The sequence below is a fragment of the Andrena cerasifolii genome, chromosome 16 (genome assembly GCF_050908995.1).
Source record: "Andrena cerasifolii isolate SP2316 chromosome 16, iyAndCera1_principal, whole genome shotgun sequence".
NCBI lineage: Eukaryota > Metazoa > Arthropoda > Insecta > Hymenoptera > Andrenidae > Andrena > Andrena cerasifolii.
Genome location: NC_135133.1, coordinates 9,152,214 through 9,176,638, shown reverse-complemented (window position 1 = coordinate 9,176,638; position 24,425 = coordinate 9,152,214). Strand labels below are relative to the sequence as shown.

General features: G+C 42.8%; 5 protein-coding genes and 1 long non-coding RNA gene across 18 annotated transcripts in view; 3 read left to right on the top strand and 3 right to left on the bottom strand.

The window, feature by feature from the left end:
- Positions 1–2,187: 2,187 nt before the first annotated feature.
- On the top strand, positions 2,188–9,380 carry Pigeon (gamma-secretase activating protein pigeon). Of its 4 annotated transcripts, XM_076829387.1 has the most exons (12): positions 2,188–2,416; positions 2,587–2,723; positions 2,801–3,110; positions 3,179–3,441; positions 3,520–4,664; positions 4,741–5,082; positions 5,143–5,357; positions 5,433–5,636; positions 5,704–5,775; positions 5,842–7,143; positions 7,215–7,279; positions 7,346–7,564. In XM_076829387.1, the coding sequence occupies exons 1-10, from the start codon at positions 2,359–2,361 to the stop codon at positions 5,910–5,912; spliced, it is 2,817 nt and encodes a 938-aa protein (XP_076685502.1). In that variant the 5' UTR covers positions 2,188–2,358; the 3' UTR covers positions 5,913–7,143; positions 7,215–7,279; positions 7,346–7,564. The 4 variants fall into 4 exon arrangements, with proteins under 4 accessions (XP_076685502.1, XP_076685501.1, XP_076685503.1 ...); XM_076829386.1 differs by having other exon boundaries at positions 5,842–7,279; XM_076829388.1 differs by lacking the exons at positions 2,188–2,416; positions 2,587–2,723; positions 2,801–3,110; ... (4 more) ...; positions 5,433–5,636; positions 5,704–5,775 and adding exons at positions 7,643–7,692; positions 7,815–8,080; positions 8,143–8,298; positions 8,347–8,540; positions 8,621–9,380 and having other exon boundaries at positions 7,116–7,279; positions 7,346–7,578.
- Positions 9,381–9,484: 104 nt separating this feature from the next.
- On the top strand, positions 9,485–12,740 carry LOC143377743 (uncharacterized). The gene is made up of 7 exons (XM_076829390.1): positions 9,485–9,688; positions 9,855–10,127; positions 10,209–10,286; positions 10,366–10,524; positions 10,589–11,795; positions 11,877–12,291; positions 12,367–12,740. Exons 1-7 carry the CDS (start codon positions 9,637–9,639, stop codon positions 12,598–12,600), a joined length of 2,418 nt encoding a protein of 805 aa, XP_076685505.1. The 5' UTR covers positions 9,485–9,636; the 3' UTR covers positions 12,601–12,740.
- On the bottom strand, positions 12,430–13,222 carry LOC143377748 (uncharacterized). Its single transcript, XR_013087401.1, has 2 exons — positions 13,097–13,222; positions 12,430–12,881 (listed from the first exon to the last, which is right to left on the bottom strand). It is a non-coding gene; the product is annotated as an uncharacterized LOC143377748 (long non-coding RNA).
- Positions 13,192–17,854, top strand: LOC143377747 (uncharacterized). Of its 3 annotated transcripts, none has more exons than XM_076829403.1 (7): positions 13,192–13,394; positions 14,890–15,027; positions 15,279–15,425; positions 15,507–15,596; positions 15,669–16,386; positions 16,481–16,910; positions 16,992–17,854. In XM_076829403.1, exons 1-7 carry the CDS (start codon positions 13,343–13,345, stop codon positions 17,223–17,225), a joined length of 1,809 nt encoding a protein of 602 aa, XP_076685518.1. In that variant the 5' UTR covers positions 13,192–13,342; the 3' UTR covers positions 17,226–17,854. The 3 variants fall into 3 exon arrangements, with proteins under 3 accessions (XP_076685518.1, XP_076685517.1, XP_076685516.1); XM_076829402.1 differs by having other exon boundaries at positions 15,645–16,386; XM_076829401.1 differs by having other exon boundaries at positions 15,507–16,386.
- LOC143377744 (DNA mismatch repair protein MutL) lies at positions 17,728–20,817 on the bottom strand. Its single transcript, XM_076829391.1, has 8 exons — positions 20,656–20,817; positions 20,308–20,580; positions 20,071–20,232; positions 19,380–20,003; positions 18,685–18,913; positions 18,497–18,600; positions 18,298–18,421; positions 17,728–18,227 (listed from the first exon to the last, which is right to left on the bottom strand). The coding sequence occupies exons 1-8, from the start codon at positions 20,716–20,718 to the stop codon at positions 17,728–17,730; spliced, it is 2,079 nt and encodes a 692-aa protein (XP_076685506.1). The 5' UTR covers positions 20,719–20,817.
- A 439-nt stretch (positions 20,818–21,256) lies between these two features.
- Pnt (ETS transcription factor pointed) overlaps positions 21,257–24,425 on the bottom strand; it is a 140,823-nt gene continuing 137,654 nt past the window's right edge. For all 8 annotated transcript variants that reach the window (XM_076829392.1, XM_076829400.1, XM_076829395.1 and 5 more), the window contains 3 exons: positions 24,143–24,421; positions 23,761–24,058; positions 21,257–23,680 (listed from right to left, as the gene is read on the bottom strand). In XM_076829392.1, the coding sequence (XP_076685507.1) occupies positions 23,617–23,680; positions 23,761–24,058; positions 24,143–24,421 (641 nt within the window). In that variant the 3' untranslated portion in view covers positions 21,257–23,616. The remainder of the gene's footprint in view (positions 23,681–23,760; positions 24,059–24,142; positions 24,422–24,425) is intronic.

The window sequence follows — 24,425 nt, the reverse complement described above, 5'->3', positions numbered from 1 at the left end:
TGGCAAAAATTTTCAGAATGCACAAAATTGGGCTTTGTAACAGGAAAACATGCCGTCGAAAGAGGTGGCACTAAGTAACGTCTTCGGAGAGAGAATCGAGGATGCCTTCGCAGCTGAAATTCAGAATACCTCTTTTCGCTTCATGTTCTCTTGATACCTGGGCCAAAATCTGGCGAAAATTTTCAGATATCTCTAAAATCAGGCTTCGTAACAGGATAACATGACGTGGAAAGAGGTAGCGCAATGTAATGTCTCTGAAGAGAAGTAGAAGCCTTGAACGAATGTCGATAGAGTTTGAGAGTAGTGAATGGGATATTTAAAGTAGTGCTTTAATGCGAAGATTTTTAAAACCACTCTGCGTGGAAGGATCTTTTAGGTGTTCTTTTTAGCATATCTTTTATATGTGATTTGGAATAGGAAGGAGTAAGTAGTGCTCGTTAAATAAAAAAACTCTTTTACCACTTAACTGCAATTTATTCAAATAAGTGAAATGCAATACAATGAAATGTTGCAAGTGTAACTGGGTTAGCTCTGGGTTAGGGGAGGGTTAGGGGTATCCGTTAGGGATTTCTCCACGAAAAAAAAAAAAAAAAAGGTCTAGGTGAGGGTTAGGGGTATCCGTTAGGGATTTCTCCACGTAAAAAAAAAAAAAAGGTCTGGGTTAGGTCTGGGTTCGGCTGAAGCAGTATCTTGTGCAAATTTCATATCAATGAACCCAGTCGAAAATGCAGCCGGTTTAACGTCTTCTATGTAAAAATTCCTTACCTGTAATGCAGAAATATACACGATTAATAATCGCTCTAGTTACAGTATGTGAGATTAGTTATATCGCACTGGCACACTCTAAACTCTAAACATGTCACACATATACAAGCACGCACACACGCACAGCATTTCAACAGATTTCAGAGTAGGTAGTTGCTGAATTGGCCGCTTCTCGTGTCGCACCCAACGTTACCGACTGATTCTAAAATAAGATTACAGTGCTACGAGTGGTAGGAATTAATATTAAATCTTACCGGAAACATAAAATCTAAAACGACTAATTTCAATCAACATGTTGCACAATAAAATTATTCCCTTTACTAATATATTTTCATACGTGACAAAATGTTGTAACGTTTCTCCCATTTTCAATAATAGACAAGTCAAGTTACTAAAAATATTTTTCTTCTTACAGGTTTTAACTTCGGAATATTTCGACGGAATGATGGAAACCTTGATAGTAATCACAAGAAAATAGTGACTTTATATACCTTATACTTTATTGTAACACTGTAAAGGCCTTTTATGCAAATATATTGAAAGAAACTTGAAACAAACTGTATTATTATTCAGAAATACCTTTTACATATTCCTATCCAAATTTCAAATATCTATGGTATTTCCTTAAGAATACCATAGGTTGTTGTCCACGAAGAATGATCCACAAGTCTTCCCTATAACAAACGAAAAACAAATTTTAGCACCTTGTATGATACCGAAAGAATACCTCACATATTAGCACAGACCTCGTCTGTGTTATTATCATTTTTTAATTTTTTTTTAAATCTTTTTTTTATTTCTTAATTTTGTTAAAAAAATTTTCTTTGAGATCCAGAATTACCAAGCAATTGCCTACAGATGGCGCTGTTGCTGTGCCTAGCAGACGGCGAAATCTGCTGTTGATCTGCTGTCGATCTGCTGTCCATCTGACATCAGGCACTGCACCTCAGGCTCTGCACATCAGAACGCAGCCAAATGCGGACACAGACTGCTGCAGTTCTGACGTCAGATTCTGCTGCCCAGATCTGGCTATCAGGGAGTAAGCACTTACATATCCGTACATATCTAAATAGTTGATGGCGAGTATGCGCGCCTTTTTACCGACGTACGCAACGGCGATGTTAATCGCAGGGTTGACGTGTTTCAAGCGTACTTGACTCAAATTTCTAAACATTAATAACTACATTAATAATTAAGAAACAAAGCCACCACCGCAATTTCGGCACTGTTAATTTTCGTCTCATTTTGCCACGCAGATAAATATCCTCTACTTAGCACAAAGGATAAAAACTATTGCAACTTTATCTGCTGCCGAGAAATATCTGCAGTCGCCATCTATTAACAAATAGCCTAAGTACGAATCCAATCTACAGCCATCTACTGATAAAAAAGTGATTTAAATGAACCATGCACGAAGTACCTCAATGCCAGTCATGTATATGGCGGCTATAATAGTAGCAGACGATATTTCACATGTCAAAATATACTCTAGGATTCATGTTTGCCTGTAAATTAAAGACAATCGAGTGTAATTATTAAACTAAGAAATCGTACGTCTATTCGCCCTTACTTAACGAAACTTTACGAATAGATATGATAGACAATCTTGCCGCCAAGTTATGTTTACTTTTGCCAGAAAACGCGCACTCTGGTAACTATCACAGTTTTATCATTTTTATTGAATTACGAATATTGACAAACACTCGCAGAATTATAAAGATGTACGACGTTGATATGTGTATTGATCATGGTTTCATAGCTGATGTGTTTTGCATACAATAGAAATGCAGTGTGTTTGTATAATAAAGGTTTGATTTTTAGCAGAACAATGGAAGCTATTAGGTCAGGAGAAAGATGGATCCCTGTTAGTTGGCTGGACAGAGGAAACTGTAGAGAACGATGTATTCAGATCGTATACCGTTGTAGGCCACTACGACCGGACTAATGATAGATTGCAGGTATTCTTGAATTACCGAATCATATATTTTTACACAAAAAATTTCGCGAATCTACACCAATCATTACTGCAATACAGGCGCTGCACCAATTCTCAGAAGTATTAAATATCGTACAAGCAACAATAAATCAAAGTCATACTGTCTTCGGGTATGTAACAAAGCGGAAAGTTTGCGCAGACTCCAATGCGGAGGCCGAGGCTGAAACTGATCAGAGTACATTGACGGAGGTAGAAGTGTACGAAGCGTATATAGTTGAATTGAAAGGAGAAGAAGTAAAGGTACATAATTTAGATACAAAGAGGACCAAGCAAGTGCGCATTCAGTTTCTGTATAGAGAGAAAGACGACGGGCAATTGGACAAATTCTTGTTGCTCATTCACCAAGAATGTAAGAGATCACATAAGTTATAAATAAATGTTCTTCGCCATTACAATTTCAATGATTTTATCGCACAGGTATTATAATATACACTGTGCTATTTGACGTGTCCTCATCGGACTTCCGAGCGATAAAGGAACTGAAATCCGAATCACTGGTGAAAGTATTTATCTGGGCTCAATGGGATATGATAAATCAGGTTTTATATCACATACATCACAGACGAATCCCAGTGAGTTTAGTTTCTGAGAACGAAGATGAGAAGGAGACTAAATCCACGCGAAGTAATCCAACGCTTAGCGGTCTCCAATTTCACGACGATTTACCACACGAGACAGTGGTAGGTAAATTATTCGCACCTTGTACAACTTGTGGATACCGTATCGCATGTTTCAAAATGTTTTTCTCCCCTTCCCAGCTGAACATACCACTGAACTTACCTCAGCTATCAACCTCTTCCAACTGCGGTACTTACGAAGACGATATTATACCTTTAAGAGTTCACGACTGTTCCTTAGACCTAATCGTGGTGTCAGATTCCAAAGGAATGGTCTGCGTTTGTCACCATTACCTGTATCGTCCAGTGAAGCCGCAGCAGCACATACTTAACTCGCTGAACGAATCTAACACGGTACATTTCGCGTACTCCGTGACACTTCTTCATCACAGTTGCGTGATCCACTGTGTGATACCAGGCATACCGTGGTCGCGGGCTAAGCTTATACGACCAACGTTCGCGATATACGAGCACCATCACATGATCGTTCTCGTCCAAGGTCTGTTTACTCATCTCCTTGAAATTGGGACGAACCACGAGCCGTGCTGTCACATACTATGCGGCCCATTGACTACCATCCCATCGCGGTCTTCCTACTTGGTGCCGTTGCTCGAATTAGAGAATAGCGCCAAAGGAAGCAAAAAGAAGTGTGACGCGGCCACTTTAGAAGGAAGCAACACAGCGTCCAGTGGGAGCATGCTCACAATTGACTTGCCGACTTTGGACCTGGTGCCACTAGCAATCCCTTCCGACTTCCTTACCGAAGTGTTCCGCAAGGAGACATCGACGGAAGTACGCTTGGGGATACTACATTACTTTCTCTGCCACAGAAATGATATGGACGTTATTTCGGAACTGGTGTGCACGATTGCAGAGAAGCCGAGATCATTGGATATTGTACGGTACATGCAAGAGATACTTATCGGCGGCTCGTACGCTTTGGTGCAGAAGAATCTGCTAGCAGACGCTGTGCCTCTGTTGGTCCTGTTGCCTGTCACGACTATGGAGGAATACACAAGCTTTGAGATCAAAGTGAACGACTTAAGTATAACATTGAGCCACGAGAAGCTCTGGAACACATCGGTAATGTTACTTTCACCGCAGCAGAGGTTAATTCCTTATCGTAGCGACCTGTGGACTAGATTGTGGGACCAGCTGAGTAATAATAACGGGGACAAGGCAAGATTCAAGCCGAGCAAAGTCGCCGAGAAGTTGCTAGTTTCCTTGGCGTGCTATCAACCCGAAGCGCTGTCTAGATGCAGCACTCCGATGTCCCCTAGTGGAGGGTAACGCTGTTTTACTTGGCTTAAAGTAACGCCTCTGTGTATTTAATTCTTTATGAGAGACAACGAATAATTACAGATTGGTCGTAGCCACGGTGTCACTTGGAGACTTAACCGGTGGTCGCAGTAACAAATTGCTGGACTCCAGTTTGCCCTTCAACGAAACAGAGAGCTGCACCGCTTCCAAACAGGAGCACATCGTCTCTGTAAATCTACGAGAATTGTCCATGTATCTGTTGAAACATGGCACGCGGACTTCGGTAAAACACGTGCAAGGTTCCTGTACCCCGTTACATGTTCATGCTATGGCTACAAGGCACGTGGCAGCGCAGCTGGAAACATCCAGGGCTCTTTGTCAAATGCTATGTCGAGCTTCCAGCGTCGATCCACGACTTGAACAAGAACGCGGCTTCATTCTAGTGTACGTTCTAACAAAACTCATGCAGCTGCTGAAACGTACAACGCGAACATATATTTTCAGTGACCAATTGGACGAAGTAAGACGATGGCTGTTATTCGTACTACTGGAGCGTTACAGATGCGCGATAGAAGGTATAGCATTCCCCGCGCCACAGGGCTTCACGTCGTTCTTCACCTATCTCGGATACAGAGCCCTGAAGTACTCAATGTTCCTGCAGTACGTTCAGCGATCGGTATTCGAATTGCAAGTGGACGTCAGCAAGATCATCATGGCTGGTAAAGATATTAAAAAAGTGCCTTTATTTACTGTGTATATGACTTCATTCTGTATCACCGTTTTTTTTTTTACAGATATTAGTGACACAAAAGAGAACGCTGTTCGGAAATTGACCTTGCTGTCCCTGCTACCAAGATCGCGAGCTAAGAGACTTCTGAACCAGTGGCTGCACCCAGTGAGCTTCATGATACGAGCTCGCGAGCACGCTGCTAACATTCTGTCTGGCGAAGTGTGTCAGAATCGTGGCAGAACATCGCAACACAGAAATCATCATAACGGTGACGATAAGTGACTAAGAAACCGCGGAACGTTAACACGGTCCTTTACGTAACGTATTCTCTGCAGGTCTGGCTGCATTTCCCTCAGCGGATCGTTTGTCCCCGCTAGACACGTTCCTGGATCTACTGACAGCGAAAGGTACGCATTCAGGCCTTGAAATAATTGTCTAATCTGATTTAATCGTATGATAACGTTACTTTGCAGCCAGTCTAACGGAGTTAGATTTTGGTCTACTAATAGAAGCTACGGTAACGTCCACAGAAGACTTTTTGTAGGCAACTATAGTTCGATATTAAATCATAGAGGACTGCGGTGACTGTTCTTCCTAGATTCCTTTTACAATCAAACATAGCAGCGCAAATGTTTTAAACGCGTGAAGTGCCATTACTTTCCTCCAAGTACCCATTTCGTACGAGCGTACTTTTAATTACACTTTATACGACCTTTAAATTTGTACGTGATTGAAATTATTATATCCATCCAACTCGGCTGAAGGACTGACGCATTCGTGATATTACAATTTACTACATGTTTTGCAGTGATTGTATTTTTGTTTTTATACGTAAGTTAATTTATAACCGGAACTTTTAGTATTATGTTGTTATTAGTTTTACAGTATAATGTTGTTGATTAGTTGATCGAATAGGCATGCAGTGTTTCTGTTCGAACCGGAGCAATTTTGATAAGTTTATATACGATGTGCTATTAGTACGATCTTCAGGCATTTGTAACACGCTCTATCGTTGCGCAACCATAAGATGTACTGTTATTATATTAACGAGACTACATATCAGAAGATATGTACAAAAACTGTCGCAGTATTAATCGTCTTTGTGTAGAAGTGAATATAAATGTTTAAGAAACAGCGTTGCGTTTTATTATTCTTATCCAAGTGTTTTATTCCGATCCCACAAATTAATAATAACTATTTACCATCGAACAATTTTGCCTGCTCAATCACGTGACCTGTTTTATCTGCGAATCGTACCGTCGCAGAAAATCAATTAATTACAGATTTTCCAGAAATCATTTAGGTACTTTTATAATTGAATCCTAAAGTACAGACCCCTGACTACTTTCCCATGTGCAATTCGTAGCTATTTTGTTTGTAATTATAATTAGTTCTTAACAATTCTTGGACATGATCGGACCAGGCGTGATGCCGTCTCACATTAGTCAATGAATTTTTCTTATTTTGCGAATAATTTATACCTTTAGCTACTTTCTGCAGCAAGTTTTGCTATCTTCATCTTTGTCGCGCACACTTCCTCTCTCTCACTCACTCAGCCTATCTCCGTCCTTATTGCACGCGCTACCTATCTTTCTCTCTCTCCAGCTGCGACTGTCTACCTCCTCCAACATTCTGTAATCCTGTTACTTTGGGAGAATTTCAGCTCCTATTAGGAACATATAGAGCGACGTCACCGACATTAACAACGAAAGAAATAGATAAATCATCAATTACAGTATAGTGAATCCGCACTATATCCTCGTGATACCTTGACGGTAAACATTCGTAATCGGTTTCTTATATAAAAAATAATAGGTGATTGCAGGAGAATACTTATTTTGTTCAGCAACAGCTGGATAAAACGATATAAGTTGGAGGCGTCAATAAAGATTTACGTATTTGGTCTGAAGAGTAAGTAAAGATAACGAGCGATACGAAGAATTGAGACACGTCGAATTAATCGTCGAAAATTTGTAGGTAACAAGCCAGCGGTTTTCTTTGAAGGCGGCTAGTGTGCCTGATTACGTCGGTGGGTGAAGACGTTCGCCGTACAGCAGGAATAATATTCACGTTTTCTCCCTTCTGGAGTAAGGACAGCTTTCAAGATTAATCTGATCAAGATGGTCACTGGGAGAGCGTTGCATTTCGTGTTCAAGATACCTGATCGGAAATTGACGGCCAAGTTTTATCGGGAAATTCTTGGGATGAAGGTTAGTGTCTTGAGAGCCTGAATCGCCGCTTGGTTTTACAGATGTCTCTCTTTTTCTTCTGTAGGTATTACGACACGAAGAGTTCTCCGAAGGTTGCGAAGCTACCTGTAATGGGTCTGTAATTACTTCTAATTATGCTTCCCTGCGCAATACCTCTATTCAAAATAAATCTTCGCGCTTATAGAGCTTTGCTGAGCTGACTGTAATCGCATTCAATGCTACGCGTGTGTGTACAGGCCGTACGCGAATCGATGGAGCAAAACTATGGTAGGATACGGCCCGGAAGATAGTCACTTTGTAGTGGAATTGACTTACAATTACGGAATCAAGGAATACGAAGTTGGGAATGACTTTCGTGGTATAACAATTCGTTCTAAGGAGGCGATCGAGAGAGCACGCACAGACGGATGGCCTATGAAAGAAGAAAATGGAAAATTTGTTTTGGAGGCACCTGGTGGATACAAATATTATGTCATCAATGAGCCGCAACCAACGGACAAAGGTAGTGCGGGTGTTTATTAAACGTTTGCGTATTAGTTATATTAATCATTGCTCACCCATCAGATCCAGTGGAGAAAGTAACTTTGTCGAGTTCGAATCTTGAAAGAACTACAGCTTACTGGAGAGATATTCTTCGATTGCAAGTGTTTAATCAAACAGATCGAAGTGTGCTTATGGGCTACAGCAAGGACCAAGCTCAACTTGAATTCGAAGACATTGGTAAGTCTTTCGCAGTGACCTTCCGAGTTAAGTATTTTGCTGATTTAGCCTGTTGCTGTTCATCAGGCACCGAGGTGAATCACGCTAAGGCTTATGGACGTATAGCATTCTCAGTCCCCCACGCAGAGCAACCAGAAATTCAAAAGAGGATCAAAGAAAGCGGGAATACGATAATTACTGACCTAATCACTTTAGATACACCTGGCAAAGCTTCGGTGAGAGTTATCATTCTTGCCGACCCGGTGAGTGCATTCAGAGCAGTTTCGTTTCAAATTTAGTGTAACAAATACATATTGTAAACAATTGGGAATATATGTTTTAGGATGGTCACGAGATTTGCTTCGTGGATGACGAAGGATTCCGCCAGCTGTCGGTCCCGGACTATCCGAGCGAAGCAATTTTGAACAGATTTATTGCAAAAGAAGGATAAATTGTTAAGCAACGCCTTCAAAGTTGTTGCTTGTCTCGGGGAAGCGAATAAATTTCAGTATTTTTTTAAATCTGCAAGGCTGTGTTTAATACAGGAGTGCCAGTCTATTTTTAACGAAGATGTGTTTAAAGTTTAGGTTCAGCAAAATAATTCCGTATGCAATTTCGTTAATTATAGTACTTGGTGCACTTTTATTGGCGACACGTTCGTAAACAACCGCGAGCAATACGGAACTTGATATTTCTCGCTTCCTGACGGCTATTGCTATACTTGTCTGTTATGGCCCCATTGCTCTCGAGCGTCGAGGGTCACTACGACTTAAATTAAATCAACAGAATATTGTGGTAGGGGTGTTTCAATTTCAGATCGTGAGACTTGGAACGTTGCGGTGCGACAGGCACTCCTGTGTAGTACTTTGATACTTTAGAAACAGTGCAAGGTGATGGTTTCTACGATAAATTACTGCTAACAAACAAAGAATTCACTTCGAACAGTTTACAATGATCTTGAATATTTGTTGATACATTGTTATATATTACTAATTGAAAATGTTTATATAATACTATTTTCTAACTTTTAACTCTTTCTATAAAATGTATATTTTCTGGTGGCGGTTTCTATCATATGATAAAATAAATGCTTCGTTATGAAATGACGTTTTCGTTATCATGAACACTACGACTGAAGCTAGTGATATCTCTAAGAGGGGGTCATCAACAGTGACCCCTCGCTATATACTTCCAATTTCAAGGAAAACCATGCAGATGACATTCCAAGATGTGATGCATTTACGAGGAAAAATTTGATGAATCTCTTGTGCATGATATAATACATACGCTTGTTATTCGCGAGTTCTCGCAAGATCAGTTCCTCGAATATCGCGACACTGCTATACACTCCTATACATCATGAGATTCAAAACCTGTTCTCTATTACTCTTCGTCGTGTTTCTAGCCATTGGTAAGTTTAAATCATTCACGCTTTCATATTATAAAATATTTTTTAAACGATTTTAATATCTCGTGACAATTCTTTTACCTTCCACTAAATATAGAAACATCTGCAGTTTCTGTAAATTCTGCGAATCAAAGTGAACGTTAGTGTATGAGAATAATACTCTTTTTAGATGGCATTAATGGAAAGAGATTCGGTGGTTTCGGACGTAGTTCCATTTCGCACAGATCATCGTATGGCGGACGCACGTCTAGTCACAGTACCAGTTTTGGATCTTCATCGAGTCGCAGACCTGCGTCGACTGGTTCTTCCACCAATTTTGGATCTTTATCAAGTCACAGACCTGCGTCGACTGGCCACACGTCTACAGTACACCAAAAGCCTATTGGATTCGGGACTTCGCCGGGAGGAACTTCTGCCCCACATCCAATAGGAAGTCCATCCGGTAATGCAATGTGCTATTATATGTCGCAAAATGTAGGAAGATATTTGTGGTAAATAAATGTTACTGTATGCAAAATTGTAGGGCCCGTGACACCACTACAGCATAAAAATATTAATACCCATTTCTTGAACGCTGAAGGTGGAGGAGCCAGTAAACCAAGTAAATGCTTTACACATTTTCAGTATAGAATACATTAATCATGAAGAGTAAGTTGCGAAATGTATATTCCTATGACAAGCTCAAGCAAAACCAGCTCAAACGCAATCTGGAAACTCGTACCCGATTGGAGCAAGGCCTGGGCTTACCACTGAAAGCAGACAAACTTCGCCTGGCGCTCCCCCATACGTACCGAAGGACCCTGTTATAAGACCTTCCACGGGCCAGCATCTAAACCAAGGTATACCGAGCGTAGAATGATAGACTTTTACTCTAAATTGCTGAGACGTTTGCTTGTATTACAGGCAACGGTGTACCTTACCCTCCAGGCCCTTTACCCACAGGGCAAGCGAATCCACCATGGAGTAATCCGTATTTAGGTGCTAACCGACCAGCTGTATCAAGTCAGGCACAGCCTTCGTGGAGTAATCCTCACTTCGGTAGCAGCCAACCAGCTGTTTCAAGTCAGGCACAGCCATCGTGGAGTAATCCTCACATTGGTGGCAACCAACCGACTCGTCCTGGTGTTCAACCACCCCCATATGGATTCAAAGACTCTGCTTACCCACAGGCACATCCAGCATCCCCTGGCTCTCAGTTTGGTCAACCACATATCGGTGGGCACCCCTCGTATCCCCAACACGCGGCACCAAGCGGTCCGTGGACGGCACCTTCTTTCTCTGCCCCGGGTCATCAGCCTAACTCGATGCCATTTGGCAATCCTTACTCTTTACATCCTCCCGGAAATGCTTACAATGCACCTGGGCAAGCCTATTATCCACAACAATCGCACGTTCTCGCGCAACCCGCGATGCAGCCATTCGTGCCTGGTCAAACTATCGTGATGATGCCGGGACAACAAGATTCCGGCAGGGGTTTCGGGCAAATGGTCAAGGAAGCGCTTGTGTTTTCGACTATTAATGCAGGAGTGAACAGGGTATTAAATCCTCATACCCATCACTATGTCGACAGCAGGCCAGCTGAGAGTGCTCCAGCAAGCACAACTCATGTCACCTACAACAACCAATACTTCAACGCTCCGCCTGGAGCGAATGGTACAACGAATCTGCCGAGTGTCGCTCAAGGAAATGGTCCTACTGATAATCCAACTGGAACATATGCCCCGAATGCAGGGACATATACTCCGAATACAGGAGCATATGCTCCGAGTGCAGGGACAGGACCTGTCCTTTCATCAGCAAGTGGCAACGTGTTCCCTACAAGCATCCCGAATAATGGAGGATCTAATCCAAGTACAGCTGCTACAGGAACTGGTGTATCTGGGAGCATAGTTACACCTACAACTCAATCTAATGTATTGAATAATCAAGGAAACTCAAGCACCAATCTCAACACTGTTGACAACACACTCTCCTATAGGATCTCTGACGACGAACTTGCTAAAATAACGGAGGACCTTTTCGCAAAATCGCCCAACATATCCAAGTACATAAAGCTGAATCTGCAGAATCGTACGACGTCTCCTAACGTGACCGACGGAGCTAAATACCCGTAAGCGTTTCATCATAACACTCATTTATCGCTCCTGACGTTTAGGTAACTCGAGTAACCGTAGCTACTTATCATTTACAGATTGTTCGAGATAGCACCAGAGTTGCTAGACTTCCCCTCGATCTCTGTAACACGAACTCTGTACGACAGCTACGAGCACGATTACCGCAAGAAGTTGAATCGCACTCTGGAAGTACGCGAGCACGAGAACCTGTTAATCGACACTTACCTAAACACAAACGTAATGGCGACAACTATGCAGTGGCTAGCCGACCGTGGGTTCATCGATCCCGACGACTTCGAGAGGAAAGACGTGATTCGCCGCATTTGGTTCACCATGTTCAGCGGGAGCTCGTGCGGTTTCGAGCGCGTATTCGCGTCAGAAAATTACGGCACGGCCATCATTGGCGTGCAGGACTGGGTCTACTTTGAAAACCAGGAGGCCTTGAAGCGTATAGACTACATGGGCTACGCGGATAGATTAAATCTTGGAAGCGTGAGTAATCGAGGGAATAGTCAAGCCATATTATCTACAGAAATAACACGATACTCATAGCTAATATTTTTCCAGACCTCCTCCTTACTGAAGCTGAACTTTCAGATGGATGGTGTCGTCAGACCGAACGCAACGATATTTGTGGGCACTATGCCCGAGTTGGAAATGTCTTTGTACACGATATGCTTCCACGCGAGGCCAAACGACGCGTGCCCGGTTTCGCTGGGCGGCACAAAGTTCAACATTTATACCCACGCGTTCACGTATTTCGGAAATGACATTATAGACCTTGCTTTTCCACTATTTTAATACCAACTAATGTACGCGTCGCGCGCGTAGTTATAGTTTATACGTAGAGATGTCTAGTAAAAAATACGATATACATAAGCTCCTGTGTACTAGATACTATTAATGGCAATAAAGAATTCTCAAGGGATTATACAGCCCGACACCAAGTTTCTTACTTAATTCGTTGGCTTGTTCACTGATATAAAGACACTCCTATCCTCGACTTTTCCTCGTGGGCGAAGAAGCTGCTTTAATTAAATCTTAGCGCGGTACTGCTTCAAGGCCTCGAAGTTCAATCTTCCCTAAAACACAAAGGAGATTAATGCAGGCTTCGTCCGCGATTATTTCAGGCAGAATCGTATATAATTTAAAGGAGGAAGAAGAGAGCCGCTGAGCTCTCAAGGACGAAGGGAGCAACGTCCTTGTCGTATAAGCCAGAGGCGCGTCATCCGACCTTCACAAATTTTTCTCGTTCCTCAAACGAAGCCTATACCCGATTATTCTATCAGATCCCTACCACCTAACCGACCGCATCGAAGATCAATGCGAAGAGAAAGCCTAGCGCCGTGCAACTGACGCTGCAGTTCTGAACAGGTTTCCAGCGTGCTGCCAGTGCGCGTCGTTTCGCAGGAAGTGCTTCAGTAACGGTCCAGCCGCCGAACGGTTCGCATCGCTCTCCTAGAAGATAGGCAATCGCGCTGTCAACGGTCAGTGAAACTCTGAGGTAGTAAATAACAACCGTCGAGGAACGGGCGGAGAAAACATGAACATCAAACTGATCCTGGTTTGCACGATCCTCGTCTTGTTCGCGTTCGGTAAGTGAATCGTTGCACGCCGTTCAACCGGCTTGGAAGCGATGAAAAATAAAAAATCGCTTCCAAACCGGTTAAACGGACTTCTTGTTGGCTGACCGTTTACTTACCGGTGCTGATATATGGTTTAGAGAACTACCATACTATTTTCTATGATATACTAATAAAGAAACGACTGCGTTTACTCCTCTCCTAAGCTCGAGATTCTGAAAGCGACAGAGGAGGCGGAAGAACTTTCCCAAAAGTGAAATTTATGTGTATACGGGATCTCGAGGGCTAAGTTGCTCGAAGCAATTAGAACGGCGATTAAATTTCATAGTGAAATTCCAACGTGAGCACTGTGCATATGACGATGCAGTATATTGCCTGCAATTGACCGAATGTCCGTTCTGCATCGCGTCAGAAGTTTTACAATATTTCCGCGAGGTGTCTAATGACTTCGAGCAATTGTTTAACAGCCGCAGGAGGCTTTGTCGGTGGCTCGCGTCCAATCGAGAGCCAAAGCGGTCTCCGCGACCCCAGTTAATTGGATTTCAACTGGAAATTGCATCAGGAAGCTGCAACCAAACAGATAGTGGTAACGATATCACCGAGCAAATTGCTGGGTCGCTCCCGTACACCAGCAACACGCACGCGATGATTATTCACTTGCCCACGTTTCAACGGCGGGATTCAAAGGACACGCGAGCGCGTGCACGTCGCAGAAACTGCCTGGCTACTTCTAGAAAGTCGTCGCTCCGCTGACATTGAGCTTACTAATGAATTCCGGGCAGTACAGCGCAACGAGCTGGCATCCGTTCAGCGCGGCCGCCGATCCCGGCCGATTCGACGAAATTTACCGCGATGACGTGTCCCTCTGACTAATGCCCGCCCGTGGTATACGTAGCGCCCTTTCCTCGTTTCGTTTATGTAAACACGCTGACGCTAGTAAACAGCGTCGCGAGCATTGCTGGGACGTACCCTATGCCGCGACAATGATATCCTATTATTTTATTCAGCGGATTGGTAAATTGTTGGGGATCGCATTGGGTAATCTCGCCTCATTATATAGAATTAGATCACTCCAGAACGACTGGCAGACTCGACGTTCCCGTGGGTGGGATATTGTCATAATAATCGAGTGTAAAATAGTTCCTTAAGAATCGTGAGACCCCCGCCCAGCTCGCGTGCAATCATTTCCATGTATTTGCTATCCGGAACGCTGAGTACCAAGAGGCGTAGAAAGCATGATTTACAATTCTGTATTCCACCGCTGCTACCTCCACGCCGTCGTTGCAGTCCACGGACGGTATACAGTCGATTCTCATCGCTCTGCTCGCGGTAATCGTTCGCATACGTAATCACGGCGAAGATTCTGTTCGGCGATACCGTTGGCTTCACGGTCCGCCAATTCCTGTAACCGGTAATTCGCTTGAATTGCGCGGAGAGATTTCGCTCATGATTCGTGCACGATTTCCTAAGAGCTGCGTTAAGCTGTGACGGGTCTCTGTTTAAATAGTTGACACGGGGCATGCTAAGTCGGGCAGACGGAAATCCGGAGGTTTCAGTGGATGGGGCTCCGGTTCACGTACGAGGACCACGCCGCGTCCTCGTCCCACTCAGAATTCGCAAACGCCCCATCAGCAGCCGAATCCAGGTAATTTCATTCTAACGCGTGTATACATCTCCCTATTTCCTGTTTGCTTCACTTCTTCAATCCTCCAAGCGGACCAATCTGTTTTCAACTCCCTATTCTATATATAGTTATCTGTCAGCGAGTAATGCGTACCAGACTATCGATTAATTGCACGCCTAGGTATTAAATTTCCTCTGAATTTGTCGATGCTTCGGTTTACAGCCTGCTAATAACGGCGCACGGTATATATTTTATCTCTCCAATTCTCACAGGAGGATCCAATCCGGATAAAATAGGATGGAACGTACCAGACAAAACACCAACTAGGACTAACACTGCTGTAAGGCCGTCTGCTCCTGTGGACGAGCACAGCTCTAAGACCAGTGCATCCAATGTGCAGTCTGGGTATAGTCCATCAGGTAATGATTTCCTCGTGATAAGGTGCTGCAACGATACAGAAAATGTATGACGCCGACTCACTAGAGAATGATGATCCTCAGGTGGATATCCTCGCCAACCAGCCGCCAACCCGTACAATACAAACAGCCATCCTCAAGGAGGTCAACCTTACAACCCTCCAGTGGGTCAAGGTTACAATCCTTCAGTGGGTCATGGTTACAATCCGTCAGTGGGTCAAGGTTACAATCCCTCAATGGGTCAAGGTTACAATCCTTCGATAGGACAAAGTTACCACCCTTCGGTGGGCCAAGGTCCCTACAACCCTTCGGTTGGAGGATATCCATCCTATGGGCAATCGTATGGACAGCCTTACGGGTCACCCATGGGGCAAGTACCCCAGCAGACGATTCTGGTGCAGGGAGGACAGAGGGCTGGCATTGGACAGCTGGCGAAGGAGGCCTTAGTTTTCGCTGGTGTCAGCGCTGGCGTGAAAGCAGTGGCGAACAGGTTGATTCCAGGAGGAATTGATGGTAGGGGATCTAGTAGCGGCGTTGCTCCCGCTGCCGCTGCTCCCTCGCACACTGAGATTACATACAACAACTACTACAACAATGGGACTGCACCGGCTCCGGCTCCAGCTGCAGGTTCTGAACCAGCTGCCGCAGGAGCTGCTGTAGCAGCAGCTGCCCCTGCTGCTAGTGCAGCTCCTGCAGGTCAACCGGCCGCTCAGCCAGCGGCTGAGGCGTCGCAGACCTCGCAGAGCAGCGCAGGTACCAACAGTGCGCCGCCGAGTAACGCGAACTCTCAGGACGCGGCGCTGAACAATCCCAGTCCGCTGGGATTTGTCACTTCTAACGACGACATCAAGAAGCTGACGGAAAGTCTCGCCGGGAAGGACACGAACAACGCATTCAAGTACATAACGATCAACTTGCAGGGGCAGAAGAAGGACGACAGTACCACCGACGACGCCCCTGAACCGTAAGTGCCAAGTCACTCGACGCATATCCTTGCACTTTTCTAGATGAATCTTGATTAAAGAATACAACATACCTGCAATTGCATCTGATCTCAGCTTGTTGGACGTGAAGGCCGAGGCTTACGAGACTCCGACGGTAAAAGCTGTCCTAGCTCTGCACGACAATTACGAGTTCGATGTTAAAACGAAGGAGATTGTCACCCCTGAGGAGCGTAGAGAGGAGGCGGAACTCCTTGACAAGATACTCGAGACTGAGGTCATGAAGACGACGATGAAGTTCCTGGCCGACAAGGGGTACATCGAGGACGACGTGTACGAGTTCAAGGACACCATGAAACGTATATGGTTCTCTCAGTTCAAGAGAATCGACGGGGACGCGTCAAGCTCCAGCTTTGAGACCGTGTTCCTGGCTGAGAAGTTCGATTCAGATATAATTGGCCTGCACGATTGGATCTATTACGCCAAGCAAGAGGCTGATAAGAAGCTGAATTATCTTGGGTACATCAAGGAAGTGAAGCTCGGTGATGTAAGTTACAGAGATAGCGCGTAGCTTTAATTCGAGTGCCCGGAATTTAGATTGTCGCTAATGTTTGCGCTCGTTTTACAGAAGGGAGCAGTTCTGAAGGTGCGCTCGTCGCTGAACGATATAGTGCAACCGATCACGACGATTTTAGTCGGCGCATCGCCGGAATTGGAGTTCGCTCTGTACACCATGTGTTTCTTCACTCGCCCCAACAACGCATGCCCGATTTCCATAGGAGGATCAGAGTTTATGATCATCGTGAGCAGGATCAACTACTTTGGAAAGGACATTATGATATCCGGATATCCTGATATCTAATTTACCCGATCGGAACAAAGACGATACTCGAGAAGTTTATAATTACAACGGTGACGATTTCAAATTAAATATACATATAACCACTGCTCGTATAAAATAAAATAGAGAGTTAGATGTTTATTATATTTAGCTTGAATATTGTAATGTTTCATTGATCCCGCTGCGTAAACGATCTGGCGTGATTCATTCCGAGCCGACGACTAATGCCAATTACATAAGCCTAATACTATTATACAAACTCCAAACAAACAGGATCTACTATTCTCTAAGCAATCGAGTTTGTACGTAACGTGTTCCGAGTTTAGTTCAATGTAAGGAACGTGTGCGGAGTTTTTATAGGTATTTACCTGACTAGCTCTTCTGTGCCGTCTTCCCAATTCCGAGAGCTCCAGTATAGGTACTATGGACGGTCTTCCATGGGCGCATCGAGTAGGAATTTTTGTTCCCCATAACAATTTCAACAAGCACTTGCATTGTCCCAGCGTTAGACCGTCCCCGAACTTTATAGCTCCTGAAATACTCGTATGTTAGATAATGGCCGAAAGAGAGCTATGTAGAAACGAATGAGATTGTTATTGTATTGAAAACCTGCATTTGCTACTGAAAAATATATATTCTGAATATTTATATATGCATTGTCTACTTTACTCGTTATATCACTTATAAAAAGCGTACCGTGGCAAGCCTCCATTGCAATTGCATTATGAATGGTGAGTGGTAGATCGTTATTGGTCGAGTGACTTTGTAATATTTCGTTCAAGAGATTCTGCACATTCAGCTTCAACTTCGTTTCATCGTGATGATACTTGTTCCGCTTCAAACATTCTGGCACCGCGCGCACTGCTACCGTGGTATCGCTGATGACGCTCAAACTTACTCCAAATTTCGTTAATTGCATTTGACGCGATGCGAGTGAATTGCACTTATCTATGGGCAAGTTTATACTGATAGGATCTCTCAATTTTATAGAATGCAATTGATGTCTTGCTTGAAGTTTGTATTCTAAAAAATCAATTTCATGATATTATCTACCAATTCAATATTAAATTCATCGACTACTGATTATATTTACTGCGCAGTAAATCTTCGTATCGTATTCTCTCGTGAATAGCATGTTGGTCCATCAATAAAAGGACTTTCACGTCGTTATGAATTAGTAATCCCACTATGAATTCATTATTCATCTGACCCAGTATCTGGACAAGCAAGTAGTGGTATCGTAATTTATACAAATTGGTGTAATTTATAAAACTTCCCAGCGAGCCACTTACTTTTATGAATTTCAAGTGTTCCTTCTTTAATCTGAATTCGTGGAATCGTTGAGCAGCTTTACACGGGCGTACATCCATTTCTTGGTGGAGCAGTGTATCAGGAACTGAAAGAAAATTTCAATGCTTCAGTGGCAGCACTTTCATCCTCTAATCGAATACAGAAATACCCATTTACTACGAGTACTTACTCTGCAAGCCAGTCTTCAATTTGAAGGAAAATATGCTTCCACTGGAGTCGTTCAAGAAGTCGGTTTTCGTCAGCTTCGTTCTGGCGCGTAAAACTTTATGCAACTTCTCTGGCAGGAAGTCAAAGCGTTTGTAAAACGTCACAGAGTTGCCGTGACGTTTGTTCCTTTTGGGCGCAGTCGGGCTTTTATAACTCCAGTTGGACCACTCCGAAGGCGCCGATGTAAGGTTCTGTTTAGAGATAGTAATGCCAGTAAATTGCGAGAAATACCCTCAAATTTTTACCGGTGATTCGGCATTTTTTTTACCGGTAACTCGATAAATTACATATAACAATATAGCGCGTGCATGGGTTCATTAGTTCCTTCGACATCTACTACGTTATCAATGAAAGAAAAACTTTAATTAAATCCAACAGAAAATTAAAAATCTGAATGAAGTCATCAAAAAAGAAGTGTAACGGGAAAATTTATACAAATGGCATATGATGACTACCCGACCAACAAGTATAGAATCTTATATTTTATAATGCTCGATTAGTTTTCAAAAAACTTTTCTTTGTTATATTTACTCTTATATTTTCAATACTTTAAAAAATACCGGTCAATTATCGGTAAACCGGTTTTGATTGAAAATTTTACCGAATCACCGGTAATTGAAAAAGTCGGTAAAACTATCACTAGTTCTGTTCAATTACATTACTATTTCGCGGTGCAGCTGTTAACGGCTGACCAGCTTCGATTACAGGCGGTTGTCGAAGTATTGATGTATTCTTAAATAAGTTCATGTTGTTTAAACTATTTTCATTGCTGTATATCAAATTCCCGTTGCGCCTGATGCGTCTCGAGACACTTCTAGAAAGTGGCGAAACATTATTGTTAAAGATGTTAATCATCTTAACTCTAACACTTTGCAACAAGTCGTGCATCCTAGGTAACATCAGAGTCCTCTTTTCTTGTTCTATTGTAAAGATATACTCTGGGCACGTGATAAACAGCAGAATAAACGCATTCCTCTGCACCCTTCTAACGGGTTTCCACCCAGCAATGAACATGTCCGAGATTTCTCGCAGAATTAGGGGACAACGAACAGGTATGTTGTTTAAGAAGATAAACTGTGGAGAATTGGACCTAATATTACTTAATCCAATATATGCAGAGAACTGGATATAAGATTTTTCCTTATCTTCTATGTACCACATATTATTCAGTGATACTACTTTATTATCATATAATACTTGAAAAATATGTATTGAAGTACGGGGTTTGCTGATTTTCGTGATAAGTTCTTTCTTTTCGTCATCCCTGATAGAGAATGAAGCCTGTAAATACAGAAATACACATTAATTGTGTAGAAATATGTGATCAAAGAGAATGAATTCAACTTACTTGCGGATTAACCAGGGCAATGTTTTCAAGCAGGTGGCGCATCAAAGATACGTTCCATTTATTTAATGTTAATTCGTGAAATCCATAGATGCTCACAGTAGTGCCACACGCTTGTCTTTCCGGAATTGTGACAATGTTAGGAGCATGGTAGCCTTTGAATATCTGTTAAATGGATGAAGATTGTTAGTTCAAATGCAATAATATTAAAAGTCGGATAGAATGCAGTAGTATCTGTACCTTCATGTACGTTGTTGGTGAAGTGTAACTTCTCGAACTTATCATCACAGCATCAGATAATCTGCGAATGTTCGCGAGTGTCTGGTTCTTTGAATTACAATTGCAAATGTCTAGTATACTCCAATTATAAGCATTTTGCATATCGTACTCGGCGACGGTGTCTAATACCTGCTTAGGTATCCCTGCACCATCGTCGACTACTTGAATGTAACGTTCTTTCACGTAAATTCGTATTGCGATCGCTGTAGAGTTCGCATTTAAAGAATTCGAGACCTCGAAAATTGGTAAAAATTAGTAAACTGATTATAATCACGACATACCAGACGAAACGAACAATCTTACACGTACCAATTGCAATACACATTCTGTGAAACTTGCAACGTTAGATGTCTCCATTATAAACTTCTCCATTTTTACAACGAAGAAGTTTGCAAATATTGTACTTTCGATGATTGCGAAAATCCAATAAGTTAACTCTGATATTACTCAACGTACACTGTTAATCTTAACGCACCATCTAATCGCGCTTGAGATTGTTTAAATCGGCTTACAATAATAGCACGCAATGGAGGGGCAGCTTAGAAATGCTGCTTCGACATTGGTCAGCCGACTGTCACGGGATAGAAAGCAATTTTAAATGCGTTTAAAAATCGTTTCTGAACAGGATGACGAATAAAGACACTTTTCTCCCCCGTGTAAGGAAGACATAACGCCCAATGCATTAATATCGAGTATAGCACTGGGCATCGCTTGCCGAGTTGGAAGGCGAGGCCCAGGAGGGTGCATAAAGTATGCAATGTCGTTTCGACGCACAAGGAAAGCCGCTGACGTCAGGGTGATCGACGAGGGTTTGAGAGGCTGCGTCGAAAGGACGAGAGGCGTTCGTTTCGACGAGTCTGCGTAGCACGCATCGGGAGGTTTGAGCCATCGCTTACGCGTGCGTCCGACGTATTTATAAAAATTTCTTTATTTGTATTGCAACTACTAAAGAATTTTCACATGTCGCTGTCGCAACCTCGCGTAATGGTCGAAAACGATGATCGAATACTTTTCTTAACAAACAGAATACGTGGTGCTCCATTACAGCGATTTCTGTCCCCCCTTTTATTCGGCTAAGAGTGATTCGATACAATTCACGAACATTCGGTTGTGTGCAAGAAAGGAAAGAAGTTCGAATTCACGATATCATACGTGCCGAAGGTTCGTACAATATTGGAAATGCATATACCGCGTAATGGCTTCCATTTATATGTCGCCTCGACATTTCCGTCTATGAGTTGCTCTTTCAAATTAATACATTGTTTAATCACGCTCCGATAATCATGGACCATACGTCTAAATTTTTATTATATATAGAAAAACTTAACAATCGTGACGGGATATGTCAAGATCTCTCTGGTCTTGGTATTAACTAAATTTCAATAGTTAACTTTCGGTGTCGCGATCGAATCTCGTCGATCCTCAAGAGCTCCTCTTTTACATACACATATACATACACACACATATATATATGCATATATATCGGATGTTGTTCTATCATCGTTTCTTCACCGACGTTTTTCGATTCGCCCCATCACGGGCGCGTTAACAGACACAATGAAAAGTGAAGCTTAATTGACGTGTAATATTAGAATCACATACGTACGTAAAAAAGAAGGTTCCTCGCCTGTATCAGTTTTATCCGCCGTGTAACGCATTCATATATATATAATCGACATTATTACATTTTACGTTCAACAGAACAACATTTTTACAATGTAGAATTAAAAAAAAAAAAAAAGAAGAATAGAAGAAAAGATAAGGTGAATTGCGCAAAAACTAGTCCGTAGTATTAATTCGTCGTCGATTTCATCTACATACACGTTTAACACAGTGTTCTACGCATCGGACGTGTACAATATTATATATATATACAATAAAGATCGCAAAAGTATCCCTTAAGAACGTCTACGTTAATTATTGCTATGCTTCGCAAAACGATAAGGTTCCTTCGTGGAGAATTTGGAAGATGCGATTAGAGAGAAGCTTTCCCCAAAAAACAGACGCCGCTTTTCCGTGCGTACAATGGTATTTGAAATAGAGCGCGAACGGAACGCTAAGATCACATCCGCGGATGAGAATTCCCTATTAGTCAGTCGAGACGGATCTCGCGCAATTTTTCCAATACTCGCATTGCCGACGATACATCTCCGAGAAGCTGAGTCATTCTGAACTGTCTATTGCAAATACTATTTTACGCGCCGCTGTCTTTGAACACCGGTTGCACGTCGCCCCTTTCTTCGAAAACAAATCTTTTCTTCATCGTTAGGAATAAAGCGCAGAGATCAACGGAACGAAAAAAACGATTTCGTTAAGAAAGAAACGCGCCGGAACGATATAACCCAGCTTGCGACCGAAATTAACAGCAAACGATCTTAATTATAATTATGCCTGGATCCATTCGCACCTGTCTGATGTCGAGGAAGCGAGAATAAGAAGTCCACTGATAGTATAAAAATGAGTGTCGTTTCACCTGCCTGTCGCAGGCCAAAGAGCGAGCTCGAAAGTGGTATTCATATATAATACTAAAAAAAAAAAAAGAAGAACTTACTGTTAATCTAAAACGTAGAAAAGCATCGAAATTGTTCGAATTTAAGCTCGCCCCGTCTAAAACATATAAGTGGTATCGATGGCTTTACTGCAGTAAAATTATAGTAATAACAATCACGATACGGCGTGTCCATCTATCAACGAGACGAATCAACGACGTATTTTGTTTAAAAAGATGGGACATAAATAATTTAGACGCATATATACCGTGTGCTCGACGCAGTGCTTATAGAAATCATGTAACATTAAAAATATATATATATATATATTTATATATATTCATATGTATAATATATATATAATATGTATAAATTGTTGAGTTATTACCTATAAATATCTTCTAAAATCTGGCTTGGCAAATTAATCACTTAGAAACAAATTCACAATTTTTTTTTTCCATTTTTTTTTAGTCAATTAACTTTAGGCACCAATGGTATACGCAGACCCTGTCTTTGGTACATACGACCGATTCGATTTTATTATATCATCTGAACGCGAGAAGACTATCGGATTGGTAGCCTACCACCCTTTAAAGAGAATTCATTCGTTAGCGATACACAGTTGGTTTCTCATCTCTCTCTCCGTCGTTTGTTCGTTACACTTTTGTCCATTACATTTATCCGCCTTCGTCAACCTGTGTTCCAGTGCGATACACCTAGGAATTGCTCCTATTCCTTTAGCAGCGGCACAGTCCTCGACACATGTCCAGTAACAAAAAGCTCAGTCTTCTTCCTTTTTCTCTGGTTTCAGGTCGACCATTGCATGGAGCTCTTCCGGGCTGTATCTGCGAACCGAGCGTCACACGTCATTCTCGCAGTCCCTGAAGAAGAATCGAGCAACTGCCGAGCGTTAAGGACCACTTACCCTAGGAGGCTCTGTAAGTCACAGACAAAACGGTAGACGTATCGCTTGCCAGCGGTCTTGTGGATTATGTTCTTGTCGTAGTAGTAGCGGAGCCCGCGGCTCAGCTTCTCGTAGTTCATCTTCGGCTTGTTCTTGCGGATGCCCCAGCGACGTGCCACCTCGTCCGGGTCCGTCAGCTTGAACTCCCAGCCGTCGCCGGTCCACGAGATGAACCCTTGACAGGACTTGTCTGTCAGCAGCTCCAGTAGGAACTGCCAGAGCTGAATGGGACCTGAGCCAGTGAAGCAGGGGCCACTGCCTGGAAAGTTACACAGCAAATAAGAAGCCGCTGACACGCTTCCGAATTATACATTGAACCTTAATTAAAATTTCAGGCACTCACTTGTGTAACCTGCGATCATGGCACTCTGCAGCAGAGGCTTCTGGTCGGGATTGTTACCGATAGAGGAGGGATGGTGAGGGTTGGAAGAGTCCCGTTGACCGAGACTCGCGAGGAAAGCGGGATGGTGGGTGAGGTGTTCGCCAAGGGGACTGACACCCCATTGGTCACCGGCTACGCCGCCACTTCCACCCCCGCTTCCGCTTCCAGGAACCGTTTGGAATGACGTCGTATCGTACTGACCGTACCCACTGCTCTCGCTGTAGCCCTCGTGGTAGCGACCTGT